Source organism: Argiope bruennichi, chromosome X2, assembly GCF_947563725.1.
Source record: "Argiope bruennichi chromosome X2, qqArgBrue1.1, whole genome shotgun sequence".
NCBI classification, from domain to species: Eukaryota; Metazoa; Arthropoda; class Arachnida; order Araneae; family Araneidae; genus Argiope; species Argiope bruennichi.
In genome coordinates, this window is record NC_079163.1 from 65,031,519 (window position 1) to 65,043,933 (window position 12,415).

Genomic DNA, 12,415 nt, shown 5'->3' on the forward strand with positions numbered 1-12,415 from the left:
ATTGAAAATTCTTTCTGTTTGTCCAACTAAAAATTTTGTCTTTGGAAGGAAAATGATCAAATACAACATATTGATTAAAAAGTAAAATGCATAAATAAATTAGAAACCTTTAAACTTTATATGTAGAAAACTTGTGTGTCTTGAACATTTTCAAGCAGATAATGGAGATAATAAAATTTGCATATTTCGAGTAAAATAGGCAGAAATATCTTATATATAGTTTGGAAATTCAAAACATATTTATTCTGTAAATTATAAATAGTTATATTAATTATTTATTACATTCTGATGTTTTATGAGATAATTCTCCAGAAATTTTCTTAATTATGTAGTTAATACAAAGTTTTATATGCTTTTAATTTTAAAAAAAATAGGCTATTTATTTAAAAAGAAACTTAGATATATTGTTGTGATCAGCAGTTTATATAATTTCTGTATCCTATATATAAATTTCTAATGTTGAACACAACCATTCTTCTTGATTAACTTTTTAATTTATTTTGTAAAGGAATTGCTATGGATTATGTTGTGAATCCTATGACTAATTTTTTTAACAAAGTAGTTTGAATTTTTAGGTACAAGCGATATGCATTTGATTCTACTGAAAATAGCTCATCTGATAGTGATGATAGCAGTGCTTCTGTATCCTTTGTTAATAATTATATCGCTAGAAAATATTGTTATATAAAATACTTTCAAACAATTAAAATATTAATTCTTAACAACGATATTTAACCTTGTTTTTATGTTTCCTTTAAAAAAAGTTTTATATCTATTTCTTACATGATTTAAAATATTTTTATAAGCATTATATTTTTTATATTCAAAAAAATAAATTTACATGTCAAGTATATTTTAAAAAATAATTTCCAATTATCCAAATATTTTGAAATTATTTAAATTTTTAAAAATATTTGAATAATAGGAAATTTTTGAAATGCTCCAATTCCTTATTGTTAAAGGGTTGATGTTATATGATCAAAAAAAAAAAAAAAATGAAAATTATGATTGCCTATAAATTAGCATATGAGTATATATCTTCCTAGTGAGCTCATTGGGAAGATTAACTTATATTTATACTATGCATGAAACTCTATGCTGTGTCGAAATTATCATAAAAATCTTCCTCTATCTGTCAAATGCTTTATATTATTTATATTTTAAATAAGAATACAAGACACCAAATGTGCAAATTCCACTTCTGAAGCAACTAGAGTTTTCTCATTCATGCTTTAAGCCATCAGGTCTTTAAAGACGCATTTAGAAATCGCTATTTTGGTTTTAAAACGTTCGAGGGAAGTGTACAGTTCTTAAAAATGAATTGTTATCTGTTAAATTGAACATAACTTTATTTGCTGTGGATACTGATTAAAGTTATTGTGCTAATTCAAAAATACTGAAAAATCCCTTATGTCGGCCTTTTGAGTATTTTTGTTGAAAGATTGTTGACAATGCTTATGTGAGTGATAATTTACCTTACTTAAGAGCAGATTAATCTCTAATTATTGATGTTTAATTTTTCTGATATTTTTTTTTATTTCTTTTATTATTTACTTTTTAGTGATTCGAATCTTTTCTCTTTCTGTCTATCAGCAGATTCCGAAAAATTTCTCAGAAATATCTCTTCAATGTGTATGTGAAATAACAAATATTAATTAATTCTTTTGACTAATTTTCTAGGATCTGAAATATTCATTTAATACTGATAACTGCTGGTCATGAATTTTGCTCTTAATTCAGCAGATGTTTTCAAGTGGAAAAAATTTTCATAGGGGGGGGAAGGGATTTAAACAATATAACCATTCTTTAAAATGTGAAATTGAAGGTATATGTGGGAAATTTCATTGTTATGTGAAATTTGTATTATATCTAAAAGAAATATGTAGTTATTGAATTAAATACTTGCATTTAATCAGAAATGTTCGACCTTCAATACCATAATCTTGATTAATATACAATATATTTTCCCCTGAAAACTACTGAGCAAAACAATAAGCAATTTTTGACCAAGTTTTTAGATTATTTAATAAATTGGCATTTTAAAAAGTACATGCTTTGATTTTTTTAACCATTTGGAAATGTGCTGGAATATTTAGTTGCATGTTTCTTGATCGCCAAGAAATTAGTCAATTGCAATATTAATTCGTTAATTTTAGTCATGTTACATTTTCCCATAGCATGATATATTTCCCTTGTTAATGCTTAATCATAATATAAATCAAATCCAGACATTTCATATTTTCATGGAAGCGCGAATTTCAGCGTTTTCGGAATCGAATTTTATCATTCTTGAGGCTTGTTAATTTTCTTTTATCTATGAATTCTACAAAATTTTTAATACCTTAATCACTTTTTGTATACATTTATTCATTATATTGTTCAATTAATCATATCTAATTTACTTCCCATTGTTTGTTTGACTCAGCTCATTATTTCACGAACTTCATTTTGTTGTTCCAAGTCTGTGTTATGCCTGCAATATTGTAGCTTCTTAAAATCTTTCTAACAGTAAAATAAAATACATTATATTAAACTCTTTTTGTGACGATTAGGATGATTTATGTCCATGGCCGATTTTGAATGATGTGAAAGAATACGCGCGTATCTTCTGTGAACAAATTGTAGAAAGAACACATCAAATCAGCGATTAAAAATTTTATTACTATGAAACTATAATCAACCGAACTAAATCAAAAAGACCTGCTCTAGTTAAGAAGAGATTTATCAAACATACTTGCGAACACACTATTTATACCTAAAAGAAAGTTTAATCAAATGAAAGGTAAAAATGCGTAGTTAGGATATGTAGTGACTATTTTGAATGCTTTTTATTACTGTGCTATATTCTTCTTCCTGTATTATCTGTGTTTACCTAATTAGAAAAAAAAATGTATGAACAAGAAAAAAAAAATAAAGCATTCATAGATGGAATGAAGATATTTACACATTTATTAGATTACTTTCCATTAGTAATCGCAATTTACTTTTTAATATAACACTACCTAGAATTGACATTTTCTCTGAACACAGCTTTTGAGTTCAAGTTTGATCATAACATAATATATTTTTACATACTTTTAAATGAAGAATTTTTTGATAATTTAACCTTGATTCCTAGGTTAATTTACCAAAAATTATTTAAAATGTTGCATGTCAATATGAAAATTGCCTGACTCATGTTGATGAGACAAGCTGTTAAAACCTTCAGGAGAGAAATTCAATTATATTACATTAAAATTACTTCTTTCGAGTTTCAAAGTTTCCACTGAATAAATAAAATGCATTGAATTTTATTAATCAAGTCAGTTTCGTTTCTTAATTTATAAATTAGGATTATGATGATGAAGAGGAAGATTTAGCTGCAGTTCTCGAAGATTTAATAAAGAAAAACAAGCTTTTAGAAGTATGTATATGCAATTCTTTTTCCTTCTGTATTTTCATCTTCCCCTATTGCGAGTTAATGAAAAAACATTGCCAGTGATAGTTTTTATTTGATGCTATTAACTACTGGGGTAATAATTGTTGATATTGAATTCCCCATTGCTTTAAAATGCTTCAAAATAGATTTCATTTTGGAGGGTCACTGCTTTATCTAAGCTTATAGCCTTAGAAGATGGATGCATACTTTCTATCTAATGTTTTAATTAACTGAAACAGGCATCCTTGTTTTAGAGCTCCCTTAGTGGGAATTATTTTTTATTCCATTTCTAAAAATGGAATTATTTTTTAATTTTGTTGAAATTAAATAGGAATTCATAAACAACAGAGCTTCATATTATGTAGCTTGTGCCAGTTGTAGAAAATGGCACGTTTTCACAATTTTAAAAATAGTTTTTCATTTTATTTTGCTTAAATGAGCTCATTGGAAAAAATATGGGTTATAAATCAATGTTTTTTCAATGAATTAATTTAATAGAATGACAAAAAAGTTTTTATGGTCCAATTTTTAAATTCTAATTAATTGTGACGCCGAAAATTTTCACACTAAAAATTTCTCCCATTCTAAGAAATATTCAATGCATCATCATGAATGGCGAAAATTAAAGTTAAAATTTGCTATTGTGACTTGGGTAGCAATAGAGCCCACTGTCGGATATATTGCCAAATTGAGAACAATTTTGGATAGATGTAGTTCCCAGCCAACTTGCATAAATGTAATAAAAACAATTTTTAAAAGTACTAAACTTTATTGGCTAGTTGAAAAATATTTTTTTTAATTTTAATTATTTCTAGTTTGATTATTTTCCCATTGTTTTATGATTCAATGGAATTGAGTTAAATCTTTTTTTTTTTTCTTCAGACAATCAAAATTGCTATCGTAGACTTAAAAAAAATAATCTTGATATTAAAAAAAAAATGGTTCGAAATTCAGCTTAAACTGAATTTCCATTTATTTATGTCCACGACACTAAACAAACGAACAACAATAACGACAACAACAACAACAAAATCTTATTCCACTTTTAAACATTTGCGGTATCTTTTAATTTTATTCTAAACATCTGCTAGGATAATTTATATCTGGATATATTTGCAAAACTTTCTTTTATATATTAAAACAAATTGTGTCTTAATGAGCAGATAATGCATCAAATTATTGTATAATAATGAAACAATTGTACTTGGCCATTTTGAACCTGACGGGATCGCAATAAAATTTATTTAAAGATTAAATTGATATATGATGGATAAATAAATTGTATTACATTTTACTAAATAAACTAATAATTTTTGTTGAGTTTTTTTATTTGAAAATAATTTTAAAACTTAAATTCAAAAATTTCCGAAAGTAAGAACTTTTTTTGCTGCAGGTTTAATTGTAATTAAGGGTCTAAAAAGTTATTCATGATCACTGAGGATACTACGACTTTGGTCAAAAACAAGTCAGAAACTTACAATTTTTAGTCTTATTTTCAAATTCGAAATACAGCTAATATTATATCATTATGTTAATAGAAATTGCAAGGGATTAGCCGCTCGAACTAGCCAAATTTTTCTAATTATGATAGCAATTAATTATGAGTAAACTTAATAGTAATTATGATATCAACTTATCTTTCTAATCAGGTTTTGTTCAGAAGAAACTATATTTTATTGCATATTCTTTTCCAGTGTCTCATCATTTTTAGGATTAGTAAAAAGTGATGCTACATTTTTCCTAATTTCTTTTGTATTTAACTTCTGTGGTAAATCGAGAATTTATCTAGTCGGAATTTAGGAGCTTCTGTGATGCAAAGATACCTGTAATTCTCTACTATAAATCTATGAAGATAAGCCTACATACAATCCCTTTTTCACTGATTTAACATATCTGAAGGCATAATTGAATTACGTGATTCGAGCTAATAAGTGTTTTCAGAATAAAAAAGAAAGAAAAAAAATTATGCTGTTGCTGTAGTTTGTCTCTATATTTCTCTACAGTTACCAATATTTTTTTTTGTAAGAAAAATTCTGGTATTTCGCGTAAGCGAAAGAACGCTTCCAAAAGAAGTAGATAGTATCTTTTAACACTATCTGGATTTTTTCATTACCAATTATGAATAAAATTTGTATATGTTTTAACTTTTTCAACAGATGTACGGCCTTATGCTCATGCTTGATGAAAACAGAAAAATTGTGCATATTAGTCCACAGCAGTTAGGCAAAATAGAAATATATAATATAACCCAAAAGCAAAACAAAAAAAAAAAAAAAAAAAAAAAAAGAAAGAAACGTGATAGAGATACTCTTAAAAGCTTAAACGAATTAATTTTTTTTTTAAATTTACGCACTTCATTTTGGAAGAGAAAACATGTGAGAGTGTGAAATTGAATCTTTCTAAACCCCAAGAAACGCAGAATCTTTTATAAAAGTAAAAATTGGAACATATTCTTCTAAATTAAGAAGTTTGAAAAAAAAAAACGTTCATATTTACCTCAATATAATTATTTTTATTTAAAAATACTATATTCATTGAAAAAAATTCTTTCCAGAAAATGTAGAATAATATAATTGTTCTGTCTTTGCTGTATAATATTATTATCTTCTGTAATGACGTATGTCACTGTATCAGATATTATAATTTTTGTGCAATGCAGATTATGCAGCAATAAAAGTGAAATGTTTTCGAATGCCATCATTCGATTTGAATGTTTTCGATTATCGCATCTACTACCTTGTACCTTAGATCGATCGTCATTTTAATGAAGAACAGTAGAATTTCTGAACTATGGGAAATTGCATAGCCTGAACAAACATTCTTCCACGTGCTTTCAGAACGCGCTTGCGGAAGATCTATTCAGGAACACTTTGCAACTCTTAAGTTATAATAATAAAAGAAAAAAAATCAGACATTCCAAATGCCGATAAAATTCTATTTGCAGTTTTGACTTCTTTTCTTCGTTGTTAATTATATGGGGGGGGGGGGATTCAAGACGCTATATTAATAGAAAAATAGTTTTTCGGCAAAGTAGATTCAATTAACCAGGAGAAACATCTCGGCCATGGCGACAGCACTTTAAATCAGTAACCTTGGCGTTACACCTTTTTCGAGCAAACATTGAAGAAAGGCTTCAAATGTTTCTTGCAACAGAATACTTCCTTTACAACTTGTCAATTATTTTCCCCACATATTAAGTGTATTTGAAAATAACTGAGAAATTCGTAAATTACGTATCACAGCTTCTTTACAATTTGCTGTTTAAACATAAACAGACGCTGGTTTGCTCCAATCGATTTATAAAACACCAATGAAAAATCTAAAAAGTGATGGAGGCGTTATACACGGGAGAGGTTTCTACAGTAGCTTTCTTAATATGTGATTTTGTCTATATGTAACATGTTTGTGAGGCAAATAAAAAATTCAGCTGCATACTCTTAATTAGTTACTATAAACATGTTGAATTAAGAAATTACTATTTAGTGAAATATGCAAGAAATGAAATAACTTTGCAATAATGCTCGTTTTTACTGTCATGTACGATCTGTCTTCACTGGATCTGCTTAGTTGCATAAGATAATGCCGTCTATAAGGAGACTGCATATATAGAAGTCTCTGCAAAGAATCGTAATTGATAATATAAAATTTGGCTTCCTCAAGCTGAAAAGAGATGACATGACTGGGACAGTGCCTTTTTCAATCAGTATAGTAATGTTCAGTAAAACGCAGCTTTTCGAGAGAATAATGTACACAGTTTATTCACATGACAATTTACAAGAGTTTGCCAGTAAGGATGTATTCGATTTTGCAACAACGGTACACAAGGCTTTATTCAAGAATAGTGGCGTTAGAAAGGAAACATAGAAAAAAACGTTTTATGATGTTTTGAGCACAACTCCAGAACTATCAATTAATAGCATTTACAACCTGTAGTTTGTTCTTGATGAAGGTGTATTCATTCAACCAGGAGTATACCCAAAGCAAGGGACCATCTTTCGTGTTGACAATATTTGTACTCATCTTACATCAAGAATCATTACACCGATGAAGTAACAGTTGCTTTTGACGAATGAATCTTGCAGCACACAAGCTGTAAAATTGAGAGATGGATAAAGTGCATTTCATGGGGAAAAATGTTTCCTCGTTTTAATTGGCTTACTGAAAATTTTCCAGTAATCCTGCGAAGAGCGTTTAATTGCCTAGCTATTACATGAATGCAGCAATAGAAAATGCTAGTGTACAAACTGTCCGTTTTGAAATACCAACATATACCAAGAATAAGAAGCAGATTGTCGCTGGCAAAAGTATTTTTCTTTCTGTTTTACCTTTTGTTGTTATTCCGAACGGCATTAATATTCTCATGGACAAAAAAAGTAAAATGTCCGCCAGTGTAAGTTTTTACGACTAATGAATGGTGGGTAGAATTTTAATGTTCAGAGCGATTGCTAAAATTTCGTTTTTGTTTCTTCACGTGGTTAGTTCTTGTGACATTACGGGTAGGGAAAATTGTAGGCAGTACATTTGCTCAGCCAGAATTCTTATAATGACGTGGAACAAAAAAAAAAAAAAAAAAAAATAGGTTCATGAATGCAATGCACAATACTTCGAAGGAAGAAAATTTGAATGTGACGAAATATGACTGTGAATTCACTAGCAGATCAAACAAATGCTACTGTTGTCTCTTTCCAACCATATCAACATTTACGTTGAACAGCCCACCAAGTGTAAACATGGTAAGAGCGTAGTTTGAATCTTTCGGCCTAGAATTAGAAATTAATGTACAAATCTTTGACGCTCAGATACTCTACTGAAGAACCAGTGTCTAATTATTTGTAGATGCAATAAATACATGTTTATTGAAGATACTCTGTATTTTATTAGTATTTGAGAGAATTACCGAGACCAAAGTTATCTTAATATCAAAGCAGCATGCATTGTCGAAAAAGATATTATATAATCCTAATTATAACAAAGAAATTCGTCTAAATTATCTAGATAGAAAAACATAAATGAATACAATATATTTAAACAATATAAAATTATATTGAGATACAATATAAAGATTTTCTCATACATACAGTAGCTATGAATTCTGAATTTAAAAAACTATGCTCGGAACTTCCCGCTTCCGGAAGATTCTGCATTGCTTAGTGCTTAAAAAGATTCATTTCCAAATTCTCCTATTTGTTTTGCCTTCCAAAATGAAATACACAATTTTTTTTAAAGAAGCTATTTCGTTTAGACTTTAAAAGTATCATTGGTAAAATAAAGAATAGTACAGTATTTAGAATATTAAACTAAATTTTATTTATTCTTTTACTTTTTTCAAGTTTTGCAGCTCAGTTATTTCTTTATTGAACGCACATAAATAAATAAAAAAACGTTATCATTGAAAAGATTTCATATTTTACTGGTATTTTTTACACAATATATTATTACAGAAAAACAGTACCAGATATAAATTTTAGCCCAATGTAATAATGTGTGAATTAATTATTTACTAATATTTACAAAAAATCAGAATTGTATGATATAACCGTTTTATTGTTTGACTTTTCCGAATTTTATCGAAACTGTTTTTTAGATTCATTGAATCGTGAGTTATCTATCATTTGACATATCTAATTGCTGATCTCTTTCTTAACCTGAAATATTACAAGGGGTGTTCAAATGAAAAGGTGCGAAATGTCGTAACAAAGTAACTATTAACATATTTGCCTATACCGCTATGGGAGAACGTAGCGAGGCATTTAGGGATGCGGTTGGAGTCTTTGGCTTAGATCGGAGCATGCGCTGGAGATAGAGCAGAGACTCTTGTAAAGAGTGCCGTTCAATTGATGTGGCAGTGCATGTGAAGACAGGATGGCGTTATCCGATTTCTGACAGCGGAAGGTGTTACACCGGCCGCTATTCATCGCCTGATCGACACCGTATGCGGGGAAGACTGTGTGTCAGACAAGTCAGTGAGAAAATAGAGTGCCCGTTTTCGTGCAGACCGTGAGAGTTTAGTTGATGATCCGAGACCAGGCCAGGCAAACACAGTCATCACAACCGATCTCATCGACAAGGCGGACAACCTAGTGAGAAATATTCGGCATGTCACATTGCGAATGTTGGCGGTGAAGGTGGATGTCAGCGTTGGAACAGTGTGGACAATTGTTAACGACAGGTTGCGTTATCGGAAGGTGTGCGCGCAGTGGGTTCCGAATCAGCTGACCGACCAGCACAAGGAATTGCATATGGGACTAGAACTTCAACATCTCTTTCGTTATCATGGAAACCCCGCTTTTCAGGTGTGGATCGTCACAGGTGATGAGAGTTTGTGCCATCATTACGAGCCAGAGACAAAGCGGGACAGCATGCAGTAGAAGCATACGTCATCACCTCCCCCTAAAAAGTTCGAAGCCGTGGCGTCAGCAGGTAATTTGTTGATCACCGTCTTTTTCGACGTCCAAGGTCCGCTACTTGTTGAATTCCTCGAGCACAGAAGAACCATTAACTCAGATGTGTATTGTGAGACACTCCGAAGACTACTCAGGTCCATCAAGAACAAAAGACCGGGGCTACTCACGGAGGGTGTGGTTCTGCTCCATGACACCCGCTAGTCCAGACGTCTCCAGAATCACACAAGCGGAACTGGTCAAGTTCAAGTGGGAGCAGCTTGACCATCCGCCCTACAGCCCGGACATGTCGCCTTGCGATTTTCATGCGTTTGATCCCCTGAAAAAACATCTGAAAGGGAAGCGCTTCAACTTGGATGGCGAACTCAAGGACGCTGTGAAGGACTGGGTCTCGTCACGGCCACAGGAATTCTGGGAAAAAGGAATTAAAATATAGTATCCTGAGGTAGCGAAAACATATGGGTGTCGTTAATACTTGCTGAACTGTTTACAACTGGAAGAGGTGAAAAATCGTTTTAGAAATTTGTTTAACATTTTTATAATTCCCCATCTCTTTTGTTCATGTTCTGCATCCAAATATTAGATTAATTAAACTTTAAAAAAATTAATCTGTGTATTTAAAATCTTTTTGTTATTTTTATATAATATAGTAAACATTGAGTGGTATTTCTAATCATCTTTCATTTTTTTAGTTTATTTTTATTAATTTCTTGTATTTTTTTCTCTTTTGCAGGAAAAGAATAAAGATATCAGTAAAGTTATACAACATGAGCGAGAAGTTTGTCTTAATATAAAAGTTGAAATGAAAATGTTGCAAACCGAAGTTAAATATATGATCGCATGAAAATATTCTCTTGTATAAGAATATACAAACAGAATTTTTAAAAGGAGTTGTTAAAACTTGTTCCTTGAAGCGTTCCAACAGAAAAATTTTTGAACCTGTGAATGTATTGTACATATGATGTATATTTGTATTATTCAGATATTATTTTAATAAATGGTATTTATTCCCCTATATCTCTATTTTTGTAAATTATATTAAAAATAAGTGCTGTCAGTTACTAATATATGTATCTTATCATGAAATTGATTCACTAATATTTTTGCATTTCATATTTATATCAAGTTTTCAATTGTTTTTGAATAAATTATTTCACTTGATATATTATAACTCTAGCTATGCATTATTTATTTTTCTGTGGCATTCTTACCATTACAGAAAGAAAATATATAATGCTAGTATAGGATAAAAACTACAAAAACACAAAATAAAGCTATTAAAGCACTACTTGAAACTCTTGTACAAAGGGGCAAATTTTTGGATCCAGTAATCCAATGAAACCATAATCAATGTGATATAAACACTGCTATCTACTCCTGAGAATAATTGGTGCATAAATTAGAAAATCTTTTTAAATTAAATTATGCAGAAAACTGCATTTTGTCTATTTAGGCTGAAATATTTTTCTGTTCTATAAAGAAAATCGGTAATTTAATAATTGAGTTTTGAGAGAATAGCCAATTCTATAGTATATGCATTATGAAAAACTAAATAAATACCTTGCGTTTATTGAAACATTAATGTATTAAAATTGCTCAGCTTTATAAGGAACGCTGTAGCTGCAGTTTACTTGATTGAATAATACTGATATAGCGTTAAAATAAATAAATAAAATCTGGTAAATATTGCTTTCTCCTTCCCACTTTTTTACTGATACTTTTAATTAAAGAGGCTAAATGCTTACCCCATTTATTTTTTGCATTATTCTAAAAAAATTTTAGAGACTTCTTTGAAAAAAATTTAGAGAAGCAAGATGCATGGAAATTAAGCTCAAATTTAAACTAAAAGGCACCCAAGAATTAGTGTTGCACTGAGATTGAAAGTTGCTACCAGTACTTGCATGTGTTGAAAATAGTCAGACTGGCAAAAATAGTCACTTTTAAAGGCAAGAAGCAATTGTTGTGAGTCCCTGAAATCCAAATATCTTCAGGAGAAGAGCAAGCCATGTTTTTTTACCAAGTGGAGAACTGGAATAGAACAGATAAAATTCAACCACTTTGCTACGATACGATAGCAAGCAACACAGCGAGAATAAATGTTGCCTGTGCCAATATAGAAAATTGTTCAATCGTAATCTGTTGCATCTCCCTGGTCGTAATCGTATTTCTGAATAAGTTTTGAGGGTATGTTTAGACTCACAGATGAGTGCAATTTCTGGTAGGGACATGACGCGTTTCAAAAAATTTAGAGAAACCTGAACAAAACTACGAGAACATTTATGTAGCAGTGGAGTGCTTAATGATGTCTACTCTATTGCTCTTGGATTTCTTAACATCATATTTCTCTTTTTCAGAAATAACTGTCTGATTACCGAGAATTGTTGGAGTTAACTATGATCTTTCTTGGTGGCATTCTAATGAACGAAGTTTCATTTCGTATACCAGGAGCTGTAAAACCTGTAGGTGGAGGGCAATAGTAATTTGTGTATTTAAGATTTATTTATTTCAAGATCAATTTCAGTTATCTGATGGGGGAAGAACCCTTGAAAAGGATTTTATGTTTTCTTGCCCAATTATATGTTCGAGCCTGGTTACT

The 12,415-nt window shown here is 30.1% G+C and overlaps 1 protein-coding gene across 2 annotated transcripts in view; it reads left to right on the forward strand.

The window, feature by feature from the left end:
• The window catches only part of LOC129960276 (ralA-binding protein 1-like), a 50,563-nt gene extending 39,727 nt beyond the window's left edge, over positions 1 to 10,836 (forward strand). For both annotated transcript variants that reach the window (XM_056073576.1, XM_056073575.1), the window contains exons 13-15: positions 576 to 642; positions 3,332 to 3,403; positions 10,553 to 10,836. In XM_056073576.1, the coding sequence (XP_055929551.1) occupies positions 576 to 642; positions 3,332 to 3,403; positions 10,553 to 10,663 (250 nt within the window). In that variant the 3' untranslated portion in view covers positions 10,664 to 10,836. The remainder of the gene's footprint in view (positions 1 to 575; positions 643 to 3,331; positions 3,404 to 10,552) is intronic.
• Positions 10,837 to 12,415: the final 1,579 nt, after the last annotated feature.